This window comes from Neophocaena asiaeorientalis, unplaced genomic scaffold (genome assembly GCF_003031525.2).
Source record: "Neophocaena asiaeorientalis asiaeorientalis breed wild unplaced genomic scaffold, Neophocaena_asiaeorientalis_V1.1 scaffold150, whole genome shotgun sequence".
NCBI classification, from domain to species: Eukaryota; Metazoa; Chordata; class Mammalia; order Artiodactyla; family Phocoenidae; genus Neophocaena; species Neophocaena asiaeorientalis.
The window spans coordinates 5,090,589-5,116,914 of record NW_020176571.1 but is presented as its reverse complement, the minus strand read 5'-3'; the positions used below and the strand labels follow the sequence as shown (position 1 = coordinate 5,116,914).

The 26,326-nt window shown below is 50.0% G+C and overlaps 1 protein-coding gene across 1 annotated transcript in view; it reads left to right on the top strand.

Moving 5' to 3' along the window:
• Window positions 1-12,959, top strand: part of ANO2 (anoctamin 2) — a 314,636-nt gene extending 301,677 nt beyond the window's left edge. Inside the window, exons 24-26 of the mRNA XM_024733224.1 lie at window positions 626-807; window positions 10,711-10,816; window positions 12,108-12,959. Of these exons, the coding sequence (XP_024588992.1) occupies window positions 626-807; window positions 10,711-10,816; window positions 12,108-12,380 (561 nt within the window). The 3' untranslated portion in view covers window positions 12,381-12,959. The remainder of the gene's footprint in view (window positions 1-625; window positions 808-10,710; window positions 10,817-12,107) is intronic.
• Window positions 12,960-26,326: the final 13,367 nt, after the last annotated feature.

The following is a 26,326-nucleotide window of genomic DNA, read 5'->3' as shown; positions in this document are numbered from 1 at the left end:
GTGTGTGCGTTTCATCCAGCAGGACCTACTCCTTCCATCTCCATGTCTCACTTTTTCTAAGAAAAATGGATGAAAGAGCGACTTCCATTGTATGATGGGCTAAAAAAGCGCTGAGAGATGATGGTCAAACTGAGGTTCACCATGGAACCATATCCTTGGTGTTCCTGGCTTTCTCGTGTCCCTCAGGGGCAGATGTATTCAGTATATGGCCATTTGGTATCCTTGCCTGTCACACTTAAGTGGCCGTCTCACCACTCTCAGTCATTTTCTCAGAAAATCTTCCACTCTACTTTGGCATGGCCAATGCCAGCATCAATTCAGATACCTCAGAGATGATTCATGCCCTCCCTCACCAAATGGTCCAAACTGGCTTAGCATCCTTTGCTTCGGTGGTTGTAATTCACTCTCTTGACGGCCACTGACTTGTGGGTTTCCTTACATGTATCAAAGATGGAAAAGCCAGGTAAGTCAGTGTTGTGAGCTCAGGGACAAGGACTCTATCAATCAGAGCAGTGCCTCTGGATGGAGAGCCCAGGAGGGGACAGTCTCTTGGGCAGATGGACCTGCGTCACCCGCACGGTGTCCATCCTGACAGTTCCTCAGGTGCTTGTGGTTCTACCCCCAGGCTTTTGTCATCGCGGTCACCTCTGACTTCATTCCCCGCCTGGTGTATCAGTACTCCTACAGTCACAACGGGACTCTGCATGGCTTTGTCAACCACACCCTCTCCTTTTTCAACGTGAGCCAGCTGAAGGAGGGAACGCAGCCCGAGAACTCACAGTTTGACCAGGAGGTTCAGTTCTGCAGGTAAAGTAATTGGGTGCAGGAGGGCAGCGAAGGACTAGAAGCAGCAGGTCCAAGTAATTATCCGGACGACTTAGAACTGCATCATTATTCTCCTTCGCTTCTGTCTCCTACCCCCAAAGCCCAGATCCCTACAAGTCAGTTTCAGTGAATTGACCAATATTTATTGAGTGCCTTTTGCTAGACACCATGGAGCAGATAAAAGAAGTATATAGGTTCGTCCTTACCATCACGGGAAGGTCTGCTTTATGGTCTGGCTGGGAAGAAAACAGAACTGGTAGCACACTGAAGGTTATTCATGGATTATGTCTAGTATGGGCCACGAGCCTTATGAGTGTTCGAAGGAGAAGGAGAACCGTGAGGGCTGGAATGGAAAGGGTAGGCTTCTTGGAGGGGCCACGAGGAGTTGTAGGGCAAAATGAGAGAGTATCCTGGGTATGGAGTCAGCCTGGGCCAGGTCATGGGGACGAATCTGAGGCGTTAAACACTTAGAGGCTAGCTGCTGGAGTTGGCAAGGAGAGTGCTTGGGAGATAATAATAGGGAATAATATAGGAAATACAATATAGAGAGCAACTCCTAGGGTAGTATAAGCCAAAGCATTGTTGAATTTGAATCGGTAGGATGAAGTAGATAATGGGAAATCTCGAATAGGCGGACTCTCAACCACTGCGCCACCAGGGAAGCCCCCTTACAGGAATTTTAATGTGATGCAATAGGAAGTTACGGACCTTTTTAGGGCCAGGGAATTATAGGCTGAAGTGTGGGCTTAGGAAAACTAATCCGGTCTCAGAGAGGAAGATGGGCTAGAATTGGGCTAACTCAAGGAGGGCAGCTGAGGTGCTACATCATTCACACTTGACCGGTGATAGGCATGGACCAGAGAGGTGGAAGTAATTCAGAGGGAGGGAGAAGATGAGCTACTTAATGTCATACATTACAAAGCTGGGTACCAGAGACAGGAGAGAGAGTGTGAATCAAGGATAACTCCAAAGTTTGGGCTGAAGCCAGAGGACTGGGAAATTGTGGGTCCATTGACAGGGATGCGGAAGATGCCAAGATAATCTAATTTATAATAGATTAGATGAATTTGATTCCGATCATGTTGCATTTAAAATGATGGTCGGGAATCTAAGGGGCAATTTCCATCTAACGCCTAGAGGGAATAGCTGGGATTCCTGAGAGGACCAACTTAGAGTCATGGTTGTAATTTGTCAGCACAGGGATCATTGAAGCTGAGAAACGGAAAACTCTCCACTACTTATCAGAGAAGGACAAGGAAAGAGAAAAAGGGCAGAGGGGAATAAACTCTTTCAGACTCAGTCTGAACCACAAAAGGGAGAAAACGAATTGGTCTTCCCGACCCAGATGACTGAGTTAAACAGCCTTCCCAATATGTGATTTAAATAGAAGGGTATTCTGGTCCCAGGAGCAATAACTTTAGGGCTTCACACTAGCCAACCAGAAAGGCTCAAAGTCAGGGACCAGGTCTAAGAATAGAGAAGTCCATTTAGTCACAGATACTGACTCATGTAGCCTAGATGTTTCTAGCATTTTCGCATCTGGGACTATAACAAGTCGTCACTCGAGTAGGCAGATTTGGCTACTACCCTGCGCTGCCCAGGGGCCACTGCTGGCGGGCCAGACTGTCTGTCCATGGTGCTGGATTTGGGTCTGCAGATCCTCTGTACAGTGGGGTCTGGACCAGCTGGTGGCCTTTTCTGGTAGCATTTAGATTTGCTCCAGCAGGGTAGGTGAAGCAGTCGGCACCTTCACATTGAACGAACGGGCACTGAAAAGTGAGGACAAAATCATTTTTGTAACTGGAAGGTACAGAAATCACCTTGTTGAAACTCTCATTCTACATAAAAAGAAACCAAGGCTTAGAAAGTTGAAGAGTTTTCCAAGATCACAGAGGTTTCTAGCAACAGACCCGGAAGCAAGACTCACGTCTCTCCAGGAACACAAGCTTCAACGCCCACGCTTGGGGGGTTGCAGCACGAGTGTGACTTGTCATGTGGGGAAGCGAGGCTAACGCTGTCCCTTTAGTTGGTCTAGAAGTGCAAGTCTCACCAGAGCACCAAGGGACTCTGACCTTGTCCTTGACCATCACATCTTCCAGTGACACTATGAATGTGCTTTCCAGATATGTCAGTGGCTTACACTGGCTTAAACACAAAGGGACTTTAATGCCTCTCTGTTGAGTCGAGGGTAGTTCTAGTTGGGTAGATTTGATTCAATCTGCCCAAACCAAATCTTTCTCCATCTTCCAACCCTACTGTAGTCAGTGATGACTGTAGTTTCAAACACTGGATGACTGCCAGCAGCTACAGGCCAGTATGATACTGTGTCCGAGTCCAGCGGGAAAAAAAGCCTACACTTCTTTCCCAACAGTCTCAACAAAAGTCCTGCTGCCGCTTGTTGGCTGGGATTAGTACGCACTTCCTACCCAGAGCCGATCGCTGTGGCCAGAAGAATGCGACGCTTTCCATGGTCTTTGGGACCATGGGGTTAGGGGTAGGAAGTGAAATTATCTCCATCTGAAGCACGTGATCTCAGACTAGGGGGTAGTTCCCTCCTCCTCTGAGATCTGAAGTCAAGATGAACGGATGCATCTCAACCAAAACAACAGGTGTCCAGGAGACCAGGTGTTATTAGCACACATGGGTCACATTGAGCTTTTCTGTATCTACCGTCAGAGCCACTGGACTTTCCAGCCAGATGTAAAGCCCTGATAACTCTTCCCTCCATTGTTTCCAGGAAAGTAGATGGGATCGTGGCTCATCTGTGGCTTGCTAAGTGGCAGAATTAACACTGGGTGCGTGTGCAGGAAGTGCATGCTGTATTTCTGTCAAGAAAAATGTACCTGCAGAAAATAGATCATTCAGGAATCAAACCAAAAGCATTTCTGGCATGTCCACCATTGTTTCTTTACTCCGTACCAGTGGGGATCGTAGGTTCATTGTGCATCTGTTTTTGAGGCGTTACTGTAGGCTTGGCATTGGTTATATAAGAGGGAACAAGACGCAGTGCCTCCCTCGAGGAGTCTAACTGGACAGGCGAGATGAGCACGTACACAGCAATGAGAACAGAGCTTCCGTACGTGCAGTCGGGCAACGGCAGGGAGCTCTCAGAGCCTTGAAGGAGGAGGCCATGCACCTGACCCACACCTAAGTGTCCAGTGCCAGAGTGGCCAGAAGGAGAACCTGTTGAAACTGCTCACTCACGGGACCAAGCCAGCCTGGGTGGGAGGGGGCTGTCAGGTGGTGACAGAGGTCCAGGGAGAACAGGGTGTCCCAGGTAGAGGGGCTAGATCATGCTCAGTGGTCAGAGCTGGAATGAGAGGCATGAGCTAAGAGAGGTGAGGTGGGGAGAAACACAGAAGCCAGACCAGGAAGAGCATGTTGGTCATGGGAGTGGGGGGGGTGTGGACTCACCTTAGGGTACTGGGAGCCACGGTGGGGGATGGAAGGGACTTCTCACTGGTATCATCTCTGACTGCGCTGTGGAGACCAGTGGGTTACATTGAGAATAAAGAGCTGCCTGGGCTTCCCTGGTGGTGCAGTGGTTGAGAATCCTCCTGCCAATGCAGGGGACACGGGTTCGAGCCCTGGTCTGGGAGGATCCCACGTGCCGCGGAGCAGCTGGGCCCGTGAGCCACAACTACTGCGCCTGCGCGTCTGGAGCCTGTGCTCCGCAACAGGAGAGGCCGCGACAGTGAGAGGCCCGCGCACCGCGATGAAGAGTGGCCCCCGCTCGCCGCAACTGGAGAAAGCCCTCGCACAGAAACGAAGACCCAACACAGCAAAAAGAAATAAATTAATGAATAAACTCCTAACCCCAACATCTAAAAAAAAAAAAAGAGCTGCCCTAGTTTGAAATGTAAGCAGATGTCTGGGGAGCGGGGTCATCGAATCATCTAGATATGCCGTCTCAAGTGGGTATACTTTGGGGGCTACCTATCCTAGGTGGATGAGGATTGCTGATGAAAATCTCTACCTACCCCAGGTAGGTTCTACTCACCGCATGCCGTGTGGACCTGTCTGGCTCGCCGTAGTCTCTGGAGGTTGATGAAGTGGAGGCATAAACTACTGATGTCTTTGTAAGCCAGGATTTGTCAGCAGCTGTCAGAAATAGAAATGAAGGGGGTGGGGGATGGAGGGGGCTGGGGGAAGAGAGAGAGAGAGAATGATTATGAGAAACACAGACAACGCTAGAACTAGCCCCAAAGCCCACGTTTAGAACCGCTCCCGTGATGGGAAATGCAAAGTTTGTCCTTATTTCCTGGCAAATAGTGTTGGGAACTCAATGACCCTTCTTATTCTTAGCTCTCCGTGACCCCCGGAGATAAATGTGGTCAAATAAAACTGAGGTCTCCGGCTCCAGTCCGGCCTCGCCAGGGATAGAGGTATCTTAAAAATAGCAATAACATTTAGGACAAGTCTCCGGCTGCCCATTTGAGATGCATTCCCAGCATTTTTGGAGCCATGTCTGCCTCAGCCATCTAACTGCCCCAGCCGGGCTGCTCCGTAAACAGCCCTGTGACGTCAGTCTGCAGGCTTGATTAGTGGTCACTTGACAGGGTCAAGGGACCACTGTATCCTACAGGCTGGATGGTGACTCGAGCTCCTGGCTCAGCGGAGTGGAGCAGAGAGGTCAGTAGGGCAGGACCTGGCCAGGGACCCGGGTCTGAGAGCTCAAGGAGCCCACCTGGGCTTGGGCAACCCACTGCGTCTGTTTAGAGATGCTGAGCATCCCGAAATAGCATCCCTGGATGGCTCCTGCAGGTTTTTCTGCAGGACCCAAGTTCTTCCCTATCCCCAGGTCCCGGGAGTTCCCTTCCAGGGTTTGCCTGCCTCTCATCTGTTTCTGGCCGAGACCAGAGGGAAAGCCAGCTTTCTGTGGTGGTGCCTTTCCTCACCTTTATCAACCACTGCATCACCCCAGGCCTGATGAGTTCGTAATGGCCTGTGCTGTTTTCCCTTGTTCAAAGTCAATTACAGAAGACGCTTTTAAGCAGGTCAGATGCTACAAAAATATTGTGTGCCGTTGTGTTCAGCACTAATGTGACATTACCTTCCATTGGGAGTATTAAATTTTGTTTTTTATGTACCACTGTTTTGAGTCGAGAAATGCATTTACTAATTGATTTATAACTAAAACATGCATTTATAACTAAAACATCATTTTTTTAAAAAAAGCCATTTCTGAATGTCAGTGACCAGCCCCTCAGTTTGTTACATTGGCACCCTTCCTGCCCGCAGTGATTCTGTTCTGTGATGAATTGTGGCCAGTTTCACTGTCACTGGTCACCCCTGCAAGTGAGGATGGGAAGGGATGTCTGAGCCAGGAGTCTCTCTTCCCACTGTGCACCTCAGTTTCCCCATCTGTAAAAGTGGGGACTTGGAATAAATGATCTCCAAAGCTTCTTTTATACTTAGTGTAAAAATATAATAGTGAATGACACATGTAATACATGACTTTATTCCTGCAAAAATTCTAAACATTACAGGCAACCTTTCCAACTCTGTCCCACCTCCCCTCAGCCCTGCCCAGCTCTAGGCATCTTCCCAGCGGTAGCCACGGCGACACATTTATATGACTCTTTCTCAGGCATTGTTCCATGGATTAACATAAAAATGAATTGATAGAGCCTTTAAGATGTTTCACGGACTCGTTCTATAATGAGATATATTTTGAGTTAATAGGAACCTTGTTTCTTTAGTGTATAAATTCAGCTCAATGCGATTGTTTCGTAGGCTTAGAACAATCTAGGTAAAATACGAATGCAGTTTTAAAGCTGAGAAAACGTTGATTTTTGTACCACTTTTACTTATCGTATGTGAGTCTGCCTGACTTAGTACTATAACTTTGCTCCTGGAAGCTTAGTATAAAGATACATTGGAGTCAACCGAATGGTACCATTAATTGCATCCTTCTTGGATGATGAACGTTTTATTATAAAAGTAATTCTATATAATGTATATATGTGTGTATGTACATATAAAAGGAAAAGCCCCTCTTCTCAGCCCCTAGCCCAGTCATTCTCTCCCAGAAGAAACCGTTGTGTCCATTTCTGCCTCCAGAAATTACACTCACGTGTGCTGTCTTCTTTACTGCTCACTGTGTTTCCCTTTAACATTCAGTGCACACACACGTACACACACGCGTGTGTGCTCATTTGCTCGTGGCGGGCTGAGAGGACTCGCGCGCGTGCACCTACTATACACTCGGCACAGTGACGCACATTTTGTTGGCTCCGTGTGAATTAGAACGCTGAGGTCCAGGGATGTGGAATGACTTTGTCGGCTTCCTACAATTAGTAAGTGGCCCAGCCACTCCAGTGCAGACATGCTTTTTAGACCCTCTAGTCGTTTCTTTATTGGAAGACTCTCCTTATTCCAAGACTACAGGGAACTCTCAAACTCAATGTTAAGGCTCAAAGAAAATAAAGGAAGACTGAGGGATGAGGGTGAGATCTGGGAACCATGCCTAAAATTATATCCCCGAGCTTCAATCCCAGCCAGCAGATGCAGGAAGTGACCAGATGTGGGGTTTGCCCAGTGCTTGACCACGCAGTGGGACTTTGGGAGAGCCAGAGCTCTCAAAACCGGGGGAAAGGGTATGCTTTGGAAAGCATTGGAGCTAATGGGGATGGAGCAGAAGTTCTCCTTCCCATCAGCCTGAGGCTTCCCTGCTTTGTGCCATTTACCTGGACCTGGAACCTGAGAGAAGCCCCCTGCAGTTGGGCATTGGCTTTCTCTTTTTTATTCATCTCAGCATCGTGGGAAATTCGGAGCATCCGAGCTTGAGTGCTCAGAAATCCTCCTGGAAAGCCAGGGGAACTGGGAGCAGGGATGTGTATGCTCCATCTTCTTTTAACAGAAGACGCGTATTTCTTAAGTCACCTTCGGTTAAAGGAGGAAGAACATTTATTGAGTCCTCTGATGTGTCTGGCAGTATGCTGAGTGGTCTTCGTTCCAGCTTTGTGAGATGCAAAGTCCACATTTCACGGACGAGGATCCCGGCCATCAGATCTTTGGGTAACTGTCTAGAGGACGGAGAACTGAAATAGTGGGGGTGGGATCAGGCCTTCACCGGCTGACTCCAAAGCCCACGCTTTTGCCAATGCTGTTCTCTGCTCTAGGCTTGGAGGCGAAATAGAGAGACAGCTGTCACCAGGGTGGCCACAATTAAGTCCACTAGCCACCCTGTCTTTTCTGGACATTTCTAGTCTTAAAACTAATGATCTCTTTGTTTAATGAGTGTCTTCTGATTACTCAGAAACATTTGATACGCTTGACTTCTTAGGATGAATTTTTTTTTTAATTCTGAAATCTGAGCTTATATTGGAATGTAAATAAGCAATCATCTACCTGGTGGCAGAGGCTTCCTGGAATCCGTGTTTTTCAAACTATGAATTCATCAGTGAGTTAGGAAATCACTTCAGTGGGTCATGACCAGCATTTTAAAGACTAGGAGAGTAGGGGATCGCAGAGAACAAGAAACTCTCAGTGCACAGCACACAGCAAGGATGAGTGTGTTGTGTGTGTGTGTGTGATTTTTATTTCTGTGATATACATGTACGTGTGCACTAATGTGAAATGCATTGCTTACTCCAGGTCACAGTTTTTTTTAAAGTGAGCTTTGAAAAGAGAAATGTGAACAGATGTATAATTCATTAAGTTGCGTGTTGCTGTTTTCTGGGCATAGCTTGCCCTGTAGTTACTGACAGAGCACCCTTAGGCCATTGGCACAGACGGATTGCAAGTTGAGCTTTCTGGACGTATCTGTGTGTTAATCTTTCCCCAGATCCTTGGTTAGATGGATGTGCCTGCCAGATTCAAAACATGCTGTGGACACTCAGGGAGGGCAGAGTGACGTTTCCAAAAGCTGTAGTGAGTTAGTAGCAGAAGCGGGACCAGAATTAGATTATTTATGGATTCTTTGCAGACTGGAAAAAAAAAAGAGGGCTGAGCAATGGCTGTCATACTGAGGTCAGTGAGCAGCTGTTCCTTCATTGATGGAGCTAGAAAACAAGGGAGATGGACTTTGATTGCAGCAGCAGGGATTGGGCTAGACCTGGGGAGGGATTTCCTCACCGTGAAAAGTAGGGGGGGCGTGTATCACCCCTCCTGCAGAGGCCTTGAGAAAAGCAAGATAAGTTCCCTTCTGCCATGGGGTTTTGGGGGGACAGCAGGAGGGTGGGCGAGCCTGAGCACTTTTCCCAACCAAATGTCCTTATTCCCTTGGTCACACCCTCCCTCTCTCCCGTGAGCGGGCGTGGTCTGGAGCTGACCGTGTTTCTGTCCTCAGCCGAGGATGGCGAGGATGAGCCCCATGGTGTTTAGCTGGGTTGTAGTTAGCTTTGCATTTCATCCGGATGACAAACCAGGCCTGCAGCAGCTGCGATCAGCTGTTGGAAGAGAGGAACCGGGTGAGGAGGGGGCAGCTCCTGGCCTCTTGCCCAGCCCTAGTCCAGCGCTCAGCACCCACCTCTCCGCTTGCCTCTTTCTGCGGTTGGCTCTTCCCACTGTGATTTCTTCTGCTTTTTGCCCTGCATCTCTTTTCATCTTCCTGTGTTTTTTTTCTCTTCTCCCCTTTATGTCTTCTTGGGCCATCGAAAGCTGCTGTGCTTCTATGTGGATCTTTTGGAGCAGCGGGTGCATTCGGCACAGGGGAAGGTTCAGAGAGCCCCCACTGCTGAACCCCCTTCCCCAAACAGCAGCTGGTAGTCAGGAGCTTTTCGACAATAGGAGAAAAGCCCAGATTCAGGCAGACTTGGATTCTCACCTTGACTGCACCCCTCGCTGGCCAATCATTGAACTTCTCTGAGCCTCAGTTTCCTCCTGGGTTATTCAGGGATATCCATGCCTTCCTGAGGATCTTGTTGTGAAATGAGGAGGCCTCCAGAAAAGCCCCTTGCTCGGGGATGGACGCACACTGCACGTTCAGTCTATGCTTGTTCTTCTCTGGGCCCCTCCTGAGACGGAGTTTCCTCCCTGCCTTCCTCGGCAGCCGTGCACCCCGCTTGGTGGCCTGGTGCCACCCCACCTCTTGCTTCAGCCCAGGGCTTGTTTGGCTTTTACTGAGCCTCGAAGATTTGTTGAATTCCATGGAGAAAACAGTTCCATGAAGGGGCATAATTCTTCTGTACCAACTCTTGTTATTTTTCCAGGCTTAGAAAAAAAGGGAGTCTGAGAAAATAAGCCATTTTTAACATGAGTCATCCCAAGATGGGGGGGAAAAGGCAACAGCTCGGACAAGCCCTAGACGTCACCATGGTCTGAGCTTACGTCAGGCACTGACATTTTATTTCTTAAACCACGTGGGCAGGTGATAAAGATGGTTAGTGAAAGGGGATATTGCCCAACCGAGACTCTGAACCACTGCCCTCCTCCCAAAATTCACTCGGCCTTCAGCTTGCTCTGAATCAGCCATCAAGTGAGGCTGGCCCCTCTCGTAGGCAGCCGGCTGGGGAGGACACCCTTGACCGTCTGCTGGCACCTGCGTTTTCACTGAGCCCCGGGCTGCGGAGCAATGTACGCGGTGTCCGGGGGTCTCCCCGCCCCCTCAGAGCCCACAGGCTAGTGGAGCCAGGATGGCCTTATAGTCCTGGGTTCCTCTCATGATTCCTGGGCTCCTCTGGAAGGAGAATCCAAAGGAAGCTTCTGGGGATGTTGGAGAGAGTAAGAAAGCCACTTCTAGGCTGATGTTGGCTTTTTTGGACTCTGGCCCTTTTTTGGAGGTTGTTGGCTGAGCCGTGGACTCCTCACCTCTGCCTCCTATGCCCCCGAGTCTGAGAGTCAGGGCTTTGCCTTCTGCCTTGACCTTTGAGGCTGCACCAGAGAAGTAGCTCCTTCCCTGCATTTCCTCCCAGTCTTCACATGGCCTTTCTCTCTGCACAGGTTTAAGGATTACCGGGAGCCGCCCTGGGCCCCAAACCCATATGAGTTTTCCAAGCAGTACTGGTCCGTTCTGTCTGCCCGTCTGGCTTTTGTCATAATCTTCCAGGTGAGTTGTTCAGATAAGGCACAGCAGGTCAGGATCCGGGCTGCAGGGGTACAGATGGCCCCGTCTCCGGGTTTTCAGGGCGCTCTGGGACTCGGGGGCCTTTGCGTGCGGCGGGCAGCTCTGAGACCCTTCCCTGGGTGAGGGCTTTCATTAATGGATGGATTTGCAGAAGGAGGATAAAGCACAGAGTAAGGTTACAAGACAGATGTGGAGTAAGGTGCAGGGTGGAGATTGATTCCCATGTAAACCTAAGCCCAGGAAGTGGGGAACAGCGTGGGAGAGCAGAGCCTCACCTCGGGACTTGGTTTAAAAGGCCAGCATCTGACTTGACCAAGCAGCTCCAGATCACTTATGGCACCCGGCAGCCTCTGGGAGCAGCCCTTGGTTCCCAAGTCTTCCCTGGGCTCTGGGAGCACACAGGGTTCAAGGTTGAGCTGGGGGTGGGTTCAGAGCGTGGAAGACAGATGGCAGGGCTCTGATATCTCTTGGGCTGTCACTGTCCTCCAGGTCTAAGGAGAGGGGGCGTGCGAGCATAAGATGGGCAGGCAGAGGAAACTACAGCTGGAGGGTGAGGGGCAGCCTGCGGCAGGCCTGGGAGCCAGAGCATACGGGGAGCTGCCCTTTAGCGGGCGGTGCTGGCACTGCAGAACGTATTCACCCACTTAAATAGAAAACGCTCCCAGGAAGGGAGGGTCTTATCCTACACTACGGGAGGGGAGGTGGCTTACTGGGGGGAAGGAAGGCACTTACGGATGTGCACAAAACCTCAGAACCGATGGAGGCCCTTTGAGGCAGGGCCCAGGCAGGCGGTGAGACCAGAACGTGGGGTTGGCTGAGGTCGGAAGTCAGTGCAGAAACCAAGGGTCCACCTCCGATATGGGGACGGAGGGGCAGCTGGGAAGAAGAGAGGGGCGGTTGGTTCAGGGAGAGCCCTGCAGGGGCCGTTGGGCTCTGGAGCCCGGATCCTGGAGGCAAGAACAGGACACGTGGGGGCAGGGGGGCGGAGGGGAAGAAGCCAGTTCACAATGTCTGGCCGTGCATAGGAGGGGTGCTCTGGGAGATGGGCGCTGTCCCTACTCCACTTTCACCCGGGGACCCCAAGGGACAGTGAAGCTTGTTGGCTGAGATCACCCGCTAGTTGGCCGAGGAGCCAGAGGAACCCAGAGGCCCCCTGCTCCCCCTCCCCGGGTCTGGGGCCTGTGCCCTCACCACTGCCCAGCCCGCCTGCCCCGGGGCAGTGGAGCCCTCCCGCCCAGCCTCTCCTCTCACCACCCCCTTCTGGCTCTCCAAGAACCTGGTGATGTTCCTGAGCGTCCTTGTGGATTGGGTGATCCCTGACATCCCCACCGACGTCAGTGACCAGATCAAGAGGGAGAAGAGCCTGTTTGTGGACTTCTTCCTGAAAGAGGAGCATGAGACGCTCAGGCCGACGGAGGAGCCTGCCCGGAGGAGCCAGGGCGCCAGCCGTCGCAGTGGGGGCAGCCCGGCAGCCAGCCCGGTGCCCTCGGGCCGGAGCCAGCCGGGCAGCAGCACGTCCCCGGGGTCGCAGCACACCAGTGTGTGAGCAGCTGAGACCAGCCCGGGGCTGCGCACCCGCGTGGGTGCGGTGTCCGTCCTTCCGCAGGATCTGGCCTGAGGGGCTCTTGAAAAGGGCGTGTGTGTGCGTGTGCGTGTGGACAGAGGTTAGAGACAGGAGGCAGAGGATGGGCGCGGGAGGGAAGAGAATGATGCTGCTTCTCAGAAACTTCAAGCTTGGGTTTCTTTTAGGTCCTTTTTTGAGCTGTATCCTTTGGGCGATTGGTACCCCCTTTTGCATCCATTGGTGAAAGAATTGGGTCTCTCCAGCCCAGAGTCCCAGGCACCGCGAGCCCTGCCCTGTGCCCCCTCAGATACCGTCCCCAAATTTCGGTGGCCGCGGGCCCTGAGAAGCACAGTCCGGGCCCTGTTTCAGCCCCATCATAAGTGATCACCACCCCCACTTCCCACCATCACCCTGAGAAAACCCTCTGCATCACTGTCACAGCCTCAGTGGATGCAAATTATGTTCCGTGGCTGATTGCTGTGGCCTCTGGACCTAATGGTGAGCAAAGGTCCAGACCTGGGCTTGTCTCCAGTTCATGTCATGGGGATGCTTTGAGCTAAATGCCGCTAGCCATCATTTTATGCAGGTTCAGGTTTAAAATAATAAATGGAAACATTCTTTGTAAAGATGCATCTCCTTGTCTTCCGTTCTCTCTCTCCTACTTCCTACTGATATTTATGGAGCCCCTACTGGGTGCCAGGCATTGTTCTCAAACCAGAGATACAGCAGAGGACAAAAGACAAAATCCCGCTGCGCGGAGTTATGTTCTGGGGACAGTTACATCAGACAGTGAGCTGACGAACGCACAGCATTTCAGGCGATCATAAGAAATATAAAATAGGATAAGGGAGACAGGAAACGTGAGGGCATGGGAGGGGGGGGTTGCCATTTTATACATGAATTAATGACAAACCCAGGATGGTTCGGAGATCACCTCTTGCAAAGCTAACGTCATCGATCGGTAGCGGCCTCCCGAGCTCTGCGGGGAGATTTTCTAGTTGGAAGCAAAGGCCAAACGTCATTTATCATTGCCTTTCACACACCTCCACCCACCTGCTGACCAGAACCGGTGCACTGGCCCTTCCTTTGGGACCTGGCCCCAGTTCCCTGCAGGTCAGTCTGACTAGTGTACAACTTGGTCACAATGGAAGCTGCCAGGAGGGCCACACCCCAGAGGAGGTGCTGGTTACTTTAAGGACATGCTGAAGTTTTAGGTTGGTTTTCCAGGTTTTGATTTTCACGCCCACCATCTTTTCTCAACATTTTACCTCCTTGTCCAAATCCTTTATACTTTAGGAACATGCTGTTCCCGAATAATACATTACTCTCCCCCCACCCCTCCATCCATTTATAATCTACGGTATATGCATCCAGCAGCTTCTAAACTCTTAACTTATATGAATCCGTCACGGATAATCTGGAAGAGAGGTGAAGGCTCCCCCCAGCCCCCTGTAAACTTACTCTCTTGCATTTCCTGTGCTGCTGAAGGCTGTACCTTTTCCTGCAGTGTGTGTTTTCTGAGATACATTTCTTGCTGGTAAATGAGGTTGGACTCGTCCGTTCCTCCCCTGACAAGCACAGTTCTGCAGCTCCCAACAGCACGGCACAAATGAAGGGTATGGCTCAGTGTGGATGACTGAGCTTTCCTTCCACGGATCCATTCTATTCACCTTTTACACGGTTGGCCCTGGGCAACGGTGTCTCGGATCTCCTAAACCCCTTCAGCCCAGGTAAGCGGTGTCCAAATTTCCACTCCTGCCCCGACCCACGGGGGTATCCGCTCTGCTCAGCCACAGCAGAGGGCGCCAGAGAGCAGAGCCCACCCTTCAAGGCTGAGCCACGCGTTCTGGAAAACAAAGCAGATGTTTCTTACACACGCAGCCCTGTTTGCACATCTGGCTCCCCTCCTACTCCCCTCTCTCCTCTGCCCTGTCCCCTGCACAGCAGCAGGTGGCAGTGCCCGCAAAGCCACCTCCCTTCAGGACCAGCCGAGAAGACTTTCTGCCCGCGACTCTCACCCAGACACGGTGGATCCCACCGACCCTTCCGGCCTCCCCGGGGCTCCTGCAGTTTATCTGCAGAAAGGAAGTGCAAGGCGAAAGCCAGACGGGAATTCCAAGAGACAGCTCCGCATACGCGTTCAGGAACCTTCATGTTTCATGAAGCTTCTTTCTCTCCCTTCCTCACGGAGGCCCGAGGCTTCCCAGCCAGGATGTCTTCCTCAATTAGGGGGATGAAGCCACAGGCCGTAAGGGAAAGAGGCAGACTTTTGACATGGGTCCCACATCATAACCTGCTCTTCGTTTTCCCCCAGCACAATGGACTCTGGTTGGCCTGTCTCAGGTTCCTCAGAGAGTATGTGTCATCTTCTATCAAGAACCACATCTGCCTGGTCTGAGTGAGGCTGCTTGTTGGGAAACAGGTGAGGCCCCTGAAATAGGCCTTGTCAACCCTATCCCCCGGGCCACCTTCCTGCTACACTCTCAAGAACTTTGCTGGGTGTCTCCCTTATCAACTTCAGACTTGGTTTTCTCAGCTGTCAACCCCAGGCTTTACTCCACCTGCCTCTCTTGATTCTTTTCTTCTTGCTTCCATTAATTGCCCACTGTCTTTTCACGAGGCTGAGTTTTTCCATTTTATATGTCTTCTCAGTGGCCCCTGTCTCTTTTCAGAAACCCCTCGGAAGCTCCTCTCCACGTAGCTGGGCAACATATGTAGAGTACTTTTCCATATCATTATGTCAAAAGCAGGTGGTGTTATTAACATGGGCAGATCCTGGCTTTGTGGGACCAGGAGCTTCTACAATTTTAGGGACTCTCTTTAAGAAAAAAGTACCCCAGATTATGAAATAAACTTAGGTACAAAGGTGACTATTTATCTAGCATGAAGAGAGAAATCATAAAAAATATATACATTTTAGGCTAACACCAGAAACACCACAAAAGGGACTGGGAGCCCAGTGGCTGAGACTTCGCCTTCCAGTGAAGGGGGTACGGGTTCTATCCCTGGTCGGGAGCTAAGATCCCACATGCCTCGTGGCCAAAAACCCAAAACATAAAACGGAAGCAATATTGTAACAAATTCAATAAAGACTTTAAAAGAATGGTCCACATCAAAGAATCTTTAAAATAAAATTCTTTAAAAAACCCCAGAACACCACAAAAGCTGTAACAAATAACTTCATTTTTTGTTAATTAACCAACTCGCTCACCCTTATAGTAATACTGCTCCCTCCACACCACTGGCTGCAGGTTCCTTAATTGCCTTTTCATACCAATATTTCCAATAAGGAGAAGAGAAAGGAATCCAGTCTTTTCCTCTAGCAAGTTTGATCTACATTTACTTTCTATTTTGGTTAGAAACTTAAAAATTTTTCTTTCAGTTCCACAACTCACTGTTGGTCATTTCATGTGAATTTTAAGATTACGGTCAAATTTGGGAAAGCCTCTATCAAGTTCCTTTCATCGATAAGCTCTAAGATTGAAAAAATGTTCCAGACATTTTGAAAGCAGTGCCACATCTATTCTCTGTATATCCTTCTAGTGCCGGGCACCCTTGGCAGGGGCCTTGGAGCTAAAATTGCGTTAGCTTTAACGTCAGTGTGCCTCTCATCGTTAGCCCTGTTTTGATAGCCACAGAAACTGAAGCCTGGAGTTCACACAGCTGTAAGGACTTCAGCGCCAGGATACAGGCTTCTGTTTCTTGGATATCATGACCACTCGCTCAGAGGCCCAGTGCCCCTGGGTGCTCTCCCGGCGGCCCATGGCCTAAGGCCAGTGACAGGACCAGTACTAGTAATGATATAAGGACAGTCACCACCCACAGAGCAATTACTAGGAGCTAGTTCTGCTAAGAACTGAGCGCTCTTCACCGTCTTTAATCCGCACAAGCTCCTGTGAAGTGTCTTTAGTGCCTGTCTTACTAGAGCCCTACCACCAGCTTGGATCGCAAGCCCTCCTTTTCCTGTGAGTGACTGCAGTGCCCACATGATTAAGAAAGCTGGACCAAGAGGCCATCGGCGTCTCCTTCTTGAGGCCTCCTGCCTTGGGTTCCCCCAAGTTCTCCAGGGCCTACCCATCCTAAGGGGGCTTCCAGAGACCCCCTGAGGAGACAGCAGGGGGGTATTCCATGCTCTTTGGCGAGTGTCACACGTGTGCTAGAGGGGTCATCTGCCACTGCACCTTGACACCCTCGCCGACCTGACTTGTGACCCCAGCAAAGTCGTGTGTCCCACCCTTGGGCTCTACGATTATCCCCCAGGGATCTCGGCCTCACCACACAAGTACCAAATTCAGCCCCTCCTTGGAACACCCAGATCTTTGTATCAAGCCAGTTTCCCCAGCCTGGACCCAGCTTCCAGGTGGGGACCTCCCTTCTGAGGCCTGGTGGTCTCTCCCATCACACTGACCCACTCTCATAGATACTGATTTGGGATTATGAGTTGGGGGTCTCCGAGTGTCGAGAAGAATCGGTCCACCCCCTTCCCTCCAGACCAAGCTGAATCTAAGCGTTTGCCTCTCAAGCTGCAGAAGCTTCCGTGCTTACTCTGCTCTGGGCAATCCCTCATTTACCCAGAAGGAAAGCTCTGTGTCGATCTTCCCTGAGCCCAGCGCCTCTAACCTCACTGGGCAGAGCTGGCGAGAGCAGTGGGGCAAGGGGTGTTAACACCAACACACACAGGAACACGGGGCTCCAAGAAGCTCTGTCTCTGCTCAGCTAGGACGAGGCTGCACCTGCCTCGCCCCCGAGCCTGTGCCTTCACCTCTCACTGGAGGAAAGGAAAAGGCACATTCCTGAGCTGTCTGTTTGGGTACAGCCTCATGGGACAGCGACCCCCACTGTTTGGACAGGCGTGTTGCTCCAGGCTGGCTGCGGCTCCCAGCTGCCCAGCCCCAGCCCGACCCTTCTCCTCGCCTTCTCCTTCATTGCCACTCCGCGGTTCCCTCTTCTCAGTTCTCATGCCCAGGACTCCTCCTGCAAGCTTCCATCAGCCTGGCCCCTTGTCCCCGGGCATGCCCTTCTGTGATGCTTTTCAGGACAGAGAGGGAGACTCCTGGCCCACCGGGGTCATGCTCCCTGGGCTCAGGCTTAGAGATCTACCAGCTCCCTCCCAGTTCCCTCTTTTGTTCTGCAAGGGGAACCACATATACATTGTGAATCTGGGCTTGGAAGGGGTGTGGGGAGTGAGGGACATGGACATGTAGGCATGTAATGGCCGCTCATGGGGACCTGCTTCAGACCAGACACATCATCTTCGTTATTTGTGATCCTTACAATGACCTGTAACAATGAGCCCATTTCCTGTATGAAAACTTGGTGCTTTAAGATAGTCTCCAAGCTGCTCAAGAACACCTAGCAAATACATTCACGAGCCAAAGGTGAAACCTCGGTCTGTCCCAGAGGCCATGCTGTTTCCTCTATGCCAGCCTGCCATCCATCTTCCCCCCAGCCTTTCCCCCCGTGACTAAGTTATGTAAACTCTCTACTTCTCCAGACTTATTCGTTGTCATCTCTTCTGTATTCCCGTGTTCCTTTCCTGGGCTTTTGCTACATGAGGGTGCTCGTTTCTGGTTTGCCACCAGAAAACCCGTAGTCTTACCCTTGCCCTCTGGTTCCTGCTCAAGGTGACACACCTTGACTAGCCAGCCTTTTCTTCCTGCTGTATCTCATGGATGCAATCCTCTCTCCCACGCCCAGGTCCTCACTCTTCCATCACCAAACCCCTGCAGCTCTGCTGGAGACTGGCAGGCTTAATGTTTGAGGACCCACCCCACGGAAAGGTACGCACGCTCGCCCGTGAGGTTGACTTCCTTTAAGGGAAAGGGATGCGCGTTACTAGTCTTTAGGACCCAAATCCTAGCGTAGTCCCTGCACACAGTCTGCACTCAGTAAGTGTTGATCACTGCAAGGAAGGCAGGCAGGGATGGAGGGAAGGAGGGAGGAAGAAACATGGGGCTGCAGTACCCGCTGAGGAAGTGAGGAGGTGGGTCAGCAAGGAGGCTTTCATCAGAAAGCGACAATGACCGGCCACGGCCCTCCCCTCTCCAGGTCCCACAGCTTTAGCGCAGAGAATCAGAGCTGACGTATCACTGACACACCAGCGAGGGCCAGGCCAGAGACGAAAATATTAAAATAACTTTTCTTTGTTTGTTTTTTAACGAAAAAGAAACTAATATAAGTGACAGTAGCATTGCTATTTTCCAGAAAAATATCAAGGCCAAAGATATAAACAGACAACTGATAGAAAGAGACTAAAAACGTACAAAGGAGCAAAGCTCACTTTTGCTGGTATTTGTAACAAACTTGAGGCATTGACACCATTTAGTTTGGCAAAATATTTTACAGTGTGGCTAAAACTGTTGTATAAACCTTTTTTTTGTGATATATCAGCTTTATTAAAAACAAACAAAAAAAAAATATATATATATATGTATGTATATCTGTTCTTTGCCCCCAGTTCCTGGGGAAAAAATAATTGAAGTGTAGTGGATTTACAATGTTGAGTTAGTTTCAGATATACAGCAAAGTGATTCAGTTATACACACATATATATACATATACGTTCTTTTTCAGGTTCTTTTCCCTTATAGGTTATTACAAAATATTGAGTAGAGTTCCCTGTGCTGTAATATTGAAATAACTTTGGACTCAATTATAAATAAGCACTGCTCCCCCCAAGTCCCCCAAGTGTACTTTCAGGCCACCCCAGTACTTCCTCCAGGCCCCCTGGTCTTTATGGTGATCCTGGAAGTAAATAAAAGAGTGATGCTTGTCACAGCAGGGCACCTGGGGACCCTGTAATCGGTAGGCATCCAGGCTGTACCGCATGGAAAACGTCGAAATATGTCTGCGTAAAATCACCAATTCCTGAACGCCTAATCCTGGAAGTCTCTTCGGTTCCTGCTCACCTGCCATCCTACCCACCCAGAGATTCCCCTTCAGCCGCTTAGAATCCTTGGGTTTGCTCAGAGCCTCTGACTGAAGGTTTCCCTCTCTTGTCTCAAGGTTCTTAAACCACAGCGGGCGGCCAACGTAAACAAACCCAAGAGCAACTCGCTGAGTTCACACCAAAGGAAACAAGCTGGGTAGCTGCCTACCCTTGCCTTGATTCCAGAACATAATCTAGATTCAAGATGGGAAAAGCTTTGGCGTCTGTCACATTGGCTTCTCTGTGGAAATCTCATCACAGATTTTTGGACCTTCCAGACTTCCTGACAAGTCTGTAGCAAAGGCAAAGATGTGCACGTCTCCAGTTCCCTAGGTACCCCCTTCTTCCCCCTCCCCACCTCCCCCAATCCTAGTCTCTTCCTGAAGAAGAGGTGATTATCATTTCTAATCTGATCCCGAGGGAATATATTAATCACAGCCAACCCTTTTCCACATCCCCAAAGCCCTGAGATCCTCTGCCTTTATTATGTTCTGGTGAATATACTCTGAGCCATTTCGGGGGCCTTTCCAGCTGGCTCAGAGTGTGGGGTCTAAGACCCATCTTCACTAAGGTAGCTTATGTTTTCTCAACAACATTGTGATGGGCTAAAGCACCAAGAAGCCCATGTTCACGACCACCTGCTATCTTCTCCCTGCGACACACCTTTTCCAGGAGAGAGGGAACAGTGCTCACTATTTTCCCTGCCTACATTTAATTCAAGTCCATCCCCTCTCTCCCTCCTGCTGAGAAAGGACCCCAAGATGCAAAAATGTACCGAACTCTGGTCCCGATGGTGGTGACGTGACTCAGAGACACACTGATAATCCCTGTGGCTTGCGGGTCCCTCCGGCGGTCACCTCACTCATCCCACTGCCTCCAGGCCAGGAACCATATCCACCTCATCCCAGACTGTATGGCAAAGACCAAATGGGCAAATGAGCCCGGGGCCTGGAATCAGTCAGTCGGAGATGAAAGGAAACCATGTTCCAGGAAAAAGAGAGTATGGCAACTGGGGCAGTCATGCAGACCAGCCTTCCGATGCCATATTGCCCGTGGCCAGAGGTGGCCACAGGCCAGTATCTTTGCAGCCTAGGTCACCATTGACTGGTGTACGGAACACGCAAGAGGGGGCAATGGATTAATTAAGGAGGAATTAAATGCGGAATTTATCTAATTCAAAGTTGCTTTTAGGGAGTGGAATTGCATAGTCACTGGGAAGGATGCCCCAGTGGCCTGGGGTGGCTTTGGTGGGAATTTTGAGGAGTGGGTTCCCCAGGTTCTCATATCATTAGTTCCCTCTCTTTGAGTCTCTGCTCAAATATTACTTCCTCAGAGTGGCCTTCCCTCACCATCTCCCAGGGGTGCCTCTGGACTTGGGGTGGGCGCACCCATGTGGTGTGGTCTGCTGTTGGGAGGACAGACCCAGGAAAGGACACACCCAGCTCTGGGAATGGCCTTGGGCCACTTGGTCAGAAAACTCTGGGGTCCCAACATCTGCAAGGTGGTCTAGAGGGGGTGCTCCTCACTGAATGGGGAGGGGCGAGGCTGGGAGACCACGGAGCAGACCCAAGTCTCCTCCTGACAGATGGAGAGGATGGCACTGCCTCTCTCCTCAAGGCCACAGAGCTGCAAGATGGCCTCTGCTCCAGCCATCACTTCGTTCTAGGGAAAAAATAGGGAGGGGAGGTAACAAAGACCCAGCAAAATAGCCTCCCTGTATCTGCAGTGTGCACGTTGCTGCCTGGGACTTACTCACATGCCACCCTATTTGAAGGGGAGCCTGGGAGATGGGTTTTCTTTGCTGGCACATTGCTCACCTCCCACCAGAGCCAGGGTTCCACTGGTCATGGAAAAGAGCAAAGTATTTCTGCACAGGTGATTAGTACTCTCTGCCCCGCCCTTCCACACGCTCCTCCTGGGCCTTCGAATAAGGAAGGAGAAGGTCTACCTTGAAGCTGAGAGTGACCCATAGACCCTCATCTAGGTCTTCCACCCCCCCTTCTTCCCTTCCTCTCCCCTCTCCTCCCATTTCTATGGGCTGAGGTCGGGAAGGTATGGCTGAGGATAGCTCTATGTTGACATCATCCCAGTTTTGTGACTGCAGAAGGAAGCGGGAGTCATTTTCCTGGCATTTATACGTGAAAACCAGGGGAAAACGCTGGTTGGGTGACAAGCCTATCCCTGGGCCGCTGCCAGTCATCACGGGCATGATTTTCTATATTAGTCAAGTCTGGTCACAGAGGGATTCAGTCTGGCCCACAGGAAGCTGGCATGTGGTCCCTAAGCGTTGCATTTCTTCCAGGTGGCCTGAGGGTCCTCACGTAAGCTTGGTTCCTGGTGGCCGTTCCTGACAGCCCCAAGTTCCACAGGCAGAGAGGCAGCACGGCCCTCTGCAAGCCCAGCCCATGACCCCACGTGCTCGTAAATGAGATGTGTCTCATCTAGAAAATGAGGAGGCGGTTCCAGATTGACTTTTCGGGTGCCTCCTGACATTCGCAATCTGTGGACTCAGGGTGCTGAAATCTTGGGGAGAGTAGATTACAATAATCCCAGGTCTTAGTTTGGAATATGCTTAGTATAAAGCCCCTTGCTGTCAAGCTTGATCACTGCATCCTGGAAGCTGCCCTCCAGGCTTCTCTGGATCCAGTGGTGGCAGAAAGTCATCATCTCCATTTTATAGATGAGCTGCAGAGACTTACTTCATTCTAGTAGGTGGGAAGTTGGCCCCCTAGACCAGTGCATGCAGTGTTTTCTCCTCTCCAGCACACGGGCTCATGCTCTTAGCCAGGTGGCTATAGCATCCGGCAAAGGGTTCTTGCTGACCAGCTAAGATCCCTGGAGAAGGGGGTCAGCCCTCTCCCCAACCTCAGAGACCACCCATCCTGGCGTCAGCTGGTTTCCTCTGACACTTAAGATTGGGTGTAGCATGAGGGCTCTTTCCTCAGATCTCTCCCATTTATACACACACACAGACACACACACACACACACACACACGAGCTCATGCCGTGCGGATCATAAATCCCTTCTTCCCAATGTTCTCTCTGCTCCTGTTCTTTCCTGGGCTGTACTTGTGATGACAAGAGGGAGATAAAGGGAGTGGGATGGAGATAAAATTACCTCCTAATCTTGTTGTCTGTGCGGCCTGGATGTGTGAGAAGAGTTGCACTTTTGTTGAGTCCCCTGCTGATGCAGGCATGTAGGGGATCATTGGTCCAGGGGATACTTTTTCATGAGTGTTAGAATCTCATCTTGCTAACCTATTAGTTGACAAGTCTGCACTGAGCATCTGCTCTGTGCGTGGTTTGGAGCAAAGTGTTTAGGGGGTACAGAGGCATGAAGGTACTGGAATTTAGATGGGCAATTAGATGCATTTGAGATGGCAACATTATCAGGAAGCAACACCAAGTGCTAAATTTGTGAACAAGAAAAATCTCGGTGGGCAAGGAAAGTTTAGCTGTTGAGGTGTCATTTGAACTGAGCCAAGGAGGGTGACTGGATTTTCTACAGATGGAAAAGTGGTGGGAAGTTTCCGGCTGCCCATCCAGCTAGCTGGGCCCGGTGGGGCAGTAACTGTGGAGGCAGAGAGGGAGCTGTAGATAGACAATGAATAAGATGTGAATTAGGGCTTGGTGCTTTGTAAAACTCTAGAAATCTCCGAGAAAGGGCTGTGAATCAATCAACCCATCAGTTGGCATTTACAGAGTCCCACCATGTGCTAGTTGCTGGTGGTTGAGAAATGTGTAAGACGCGATCTGGGCTCTGATATGGAAAATAGAGTAGTTGGAGAGGACATTTGGCATAATGAAGCGAATCTGGATAAATCAAATGGGAAGCCGTGAGTCTCGGTGTCGAAATGTCTATGGTAGACCAAGCCATCCTCCCCGCTTACCCCACTTGCCGTCAGGTGAGGCTAAATAACAAATTTTCCTTAGTGGATTAATGTGAGTGACTCCCAGGTCAAGGTTTTAAAAGGAGGGTGTGCCTTCTCCACTTGGATGTAGAGCCACAAGTAGAAGGAGGCTGACTGCCTGAGTTGGAGTCCCGCTGTAACCAGGAGCGCCTTTGCTGGACTGTTACAAGACTCAGAGATACGGTTCTATTGTGTCCAGCTACTGAAGTCTTAGGGTTGATTTATTAGAGCAGCTAGTACTTTCTTAGCTCTTTTCATTACGCATCCCCTGCAAGGAGATCAGACAATCCCTTCGCAGCATTTTCTGGAACCCTGTTCTAGGGCTGAGGACACACAAAGGGGCTTACGTGACAAGTGTGTGGAGAATCGGAGCTTAGGTTGAAATGACTGCATCTGTCTCTCAGGGCGTTCTGACTCTTCCCTGCTCCCTCCCATGTGCCCAGGGGGGAATGCACGCTCCTGCCCATCTCTTCCCCATTAGCGCTCAGAATAACCCAGACAGATCACGTGTTCCTCCTCCTGTTTCCCACACACCTGCTCATGGGAGAGTCTGGTCGATTACAGAAGGAGAGTCTCTAATCTTTTATTTTCTGCCAGTTGACTATTAGAAGATCCTTGATTATGTATAAATTTACTACCGGGTCATAAATACGTTGAATACAGTTTCATAATTTAAGATGCTACTTGCACTATGCAGCTTTCCGAAGGGATTTGCGCCATTTCCCAAAAAGGGCATAATGAATGCATTTTGATGATTAATTATTACTAATTATTCATAATTAATGAACCAGAAGAAGACCACAAGGAGAAGGGAAATAAAGGATGTCAGTGAGTGAGTAGAGGGTGAGTGTGTTCAGGCTTGAAGGGCCTTCCCCACCCCACAGGCAGAGGGTCTGCGGGCCTCTCTGCGGGGCCAGCCTTGGTGGAATGAGGCAGCGTGTCTCTGGTACCCTTTGCCTTCCCCATCCCAAGCAACCCTCTGGACCATCCCTGGTCCAGCTGCTCCCCACTGCCACCCAGAGCCCATAATATCCTATTCCTGGTCCCAGGTAAGTATGCTGACGATGGTAACTGTCCCGGGCTTAAATTATTTCTCTTCTCAAGATGAAAAAAGTTGTGTATAAAAGGGCCTTGTGAATTCTGAAAAATAGGTAAGGCTCAAAAGAAGGAATTACTGTATAATTCAGCGGTGTAATTTAATACAACATAAAATGGTGTAACCACTTTAGAAAATTGTACGCTGTTGGTTCAAAAGCTAGAATACACATTCCCTAGGGGTCGCTCCTAAGAGTCCGCTCCTCAGAATGTACCCAACAGATATGCATGTTTGTGCACCAAAAGACAGTTAAAAGAACACTCACGCCAGCACGATTCATAATAACCCTGAACTGGAAACAAACCTCGTGTCCATCAACAGTACGTGGATAAGTAAACTGTGGTAAACTCGCCAATGGAATACTATACAGCAAAGAAAAATACAAACTCTGATACATGCAACAACAGGAATGAATCTCTCGGACGTGACACTGAGCAAAACAAGACAGACATTCTAGATATTTACAGTTTAATTCCGTTTACAACAAGATCAAAGATGGTAAAAAAAAAAAAAAGAAGAAGTATTTTTATGAAAAACAAGAGTACTGGCTATTTTTGGAGGTCAGTGACTGGGAGAGCAGGAGGGATGCTTCTGAGGGCATGAAGGTGTATTCTCGGGGCCCAGAATGTTCTATGCCCCTGACTTGGGGGGTGGTTTCATGGGCTTTAGTTTAATGTACCTTATTGTATGTATGTTGTGTGTACTATAATTTTTCAATGTTAAGATAAAAGAAAGCGTTGATAGTAGCGTTGCAGTCACTGTGGCGGGGGCGGCTGAGGTATCTCAGGGCTGGGGGTCACCAGTGGAGCAGCAGACACTGGTCTGCACACTGAGCTCTGGGCCCATGCAGCAGCCGGGGGCTCCATCATCCTAGTCTTCAAGGAGCTTTGGACACCACGTGAGAAGCTCTACGCTTTACCCTCTGTTCCTTCTGTGTGAGAACTCACCACATCTCCAAAGGAACCAGATGTGTGAAGACTTGGACCACCCCACCCCGGACAGGGTGGCTGTGCTGTTTGCCTGATGTATTCTCCTGGTCCATTCACTCTCCCACTTTGCTGAGTAACTATTTTATTTTCTCTTTTTTCCCCTCAAACCTTCAGTGGCTGCTCCCTCATCCTCACCCTCCTTCACTGAGAAGGTAGGAGCCATTGGAGGACAACCTCTACCCCACTCCTGCCCCACATCCTCCAGCCCCGGGCCTCCAGCACTCTCCCAGCTGGTCACACCCCTTCATACCAGACCCCACCCTCTCTTCTGCTCAAGTGGGCAGCCAGCCCCTCCTGCATCTCCGGTTTTCCCCTCTTGGGTCATTCCCATCAGCACACAGACAAGGTGTAACACCTCCTATCTTACAATAAAAATATAAAACGGCCTCCCTCCAATATTGTCCCATATATCTGCTCCCCTTTAGAGCAAAATCCCTCCAAAGATTTGTAAATCTTAATTATCTCCACTGGGAAGAATTTTCTCCTTTCTCTCTTGAGCTCTCAGCGTCTGGCCCTTATCCCCACTACTTGTCAAGGTCACTCCATCCAATGATGGCTCTCAGTCTTCACCTCAGTTGATAACCAGCAGCATCAGTTGTTTCCCCCACTCTTCCTTGATGTATGTTCTTTATCTGGGTACAGGACATCCCTTTCTCTTGATTCTCCCCCTTCTTCACCGATGACTCTTGCTCCAACTCCTTTCCGCCACTTTTTTTGGGGGGGAGGTTTGTTTTATTGTTTACATCCACCCCCAGGCTTATTCCTTGGACCTTTTCATTTCTCTCCCTCCCCTTACTCCATTATTTCTCATCCAGTGTCAGGGTTTTAAATACAAACTCCAAACATTTATCTCTAACTGCCCCCTGGGCATGATATAAATACCTAATTTTGTCTCAAATTTAGTATCTCCCAAACCAAATTCCTCTTGCTGGATTCCCATCACAGTATATAGTGAACCTGCCCTGCAATTGCTTAGATGAAAAGCGTTTCCTTGTCTCAATCC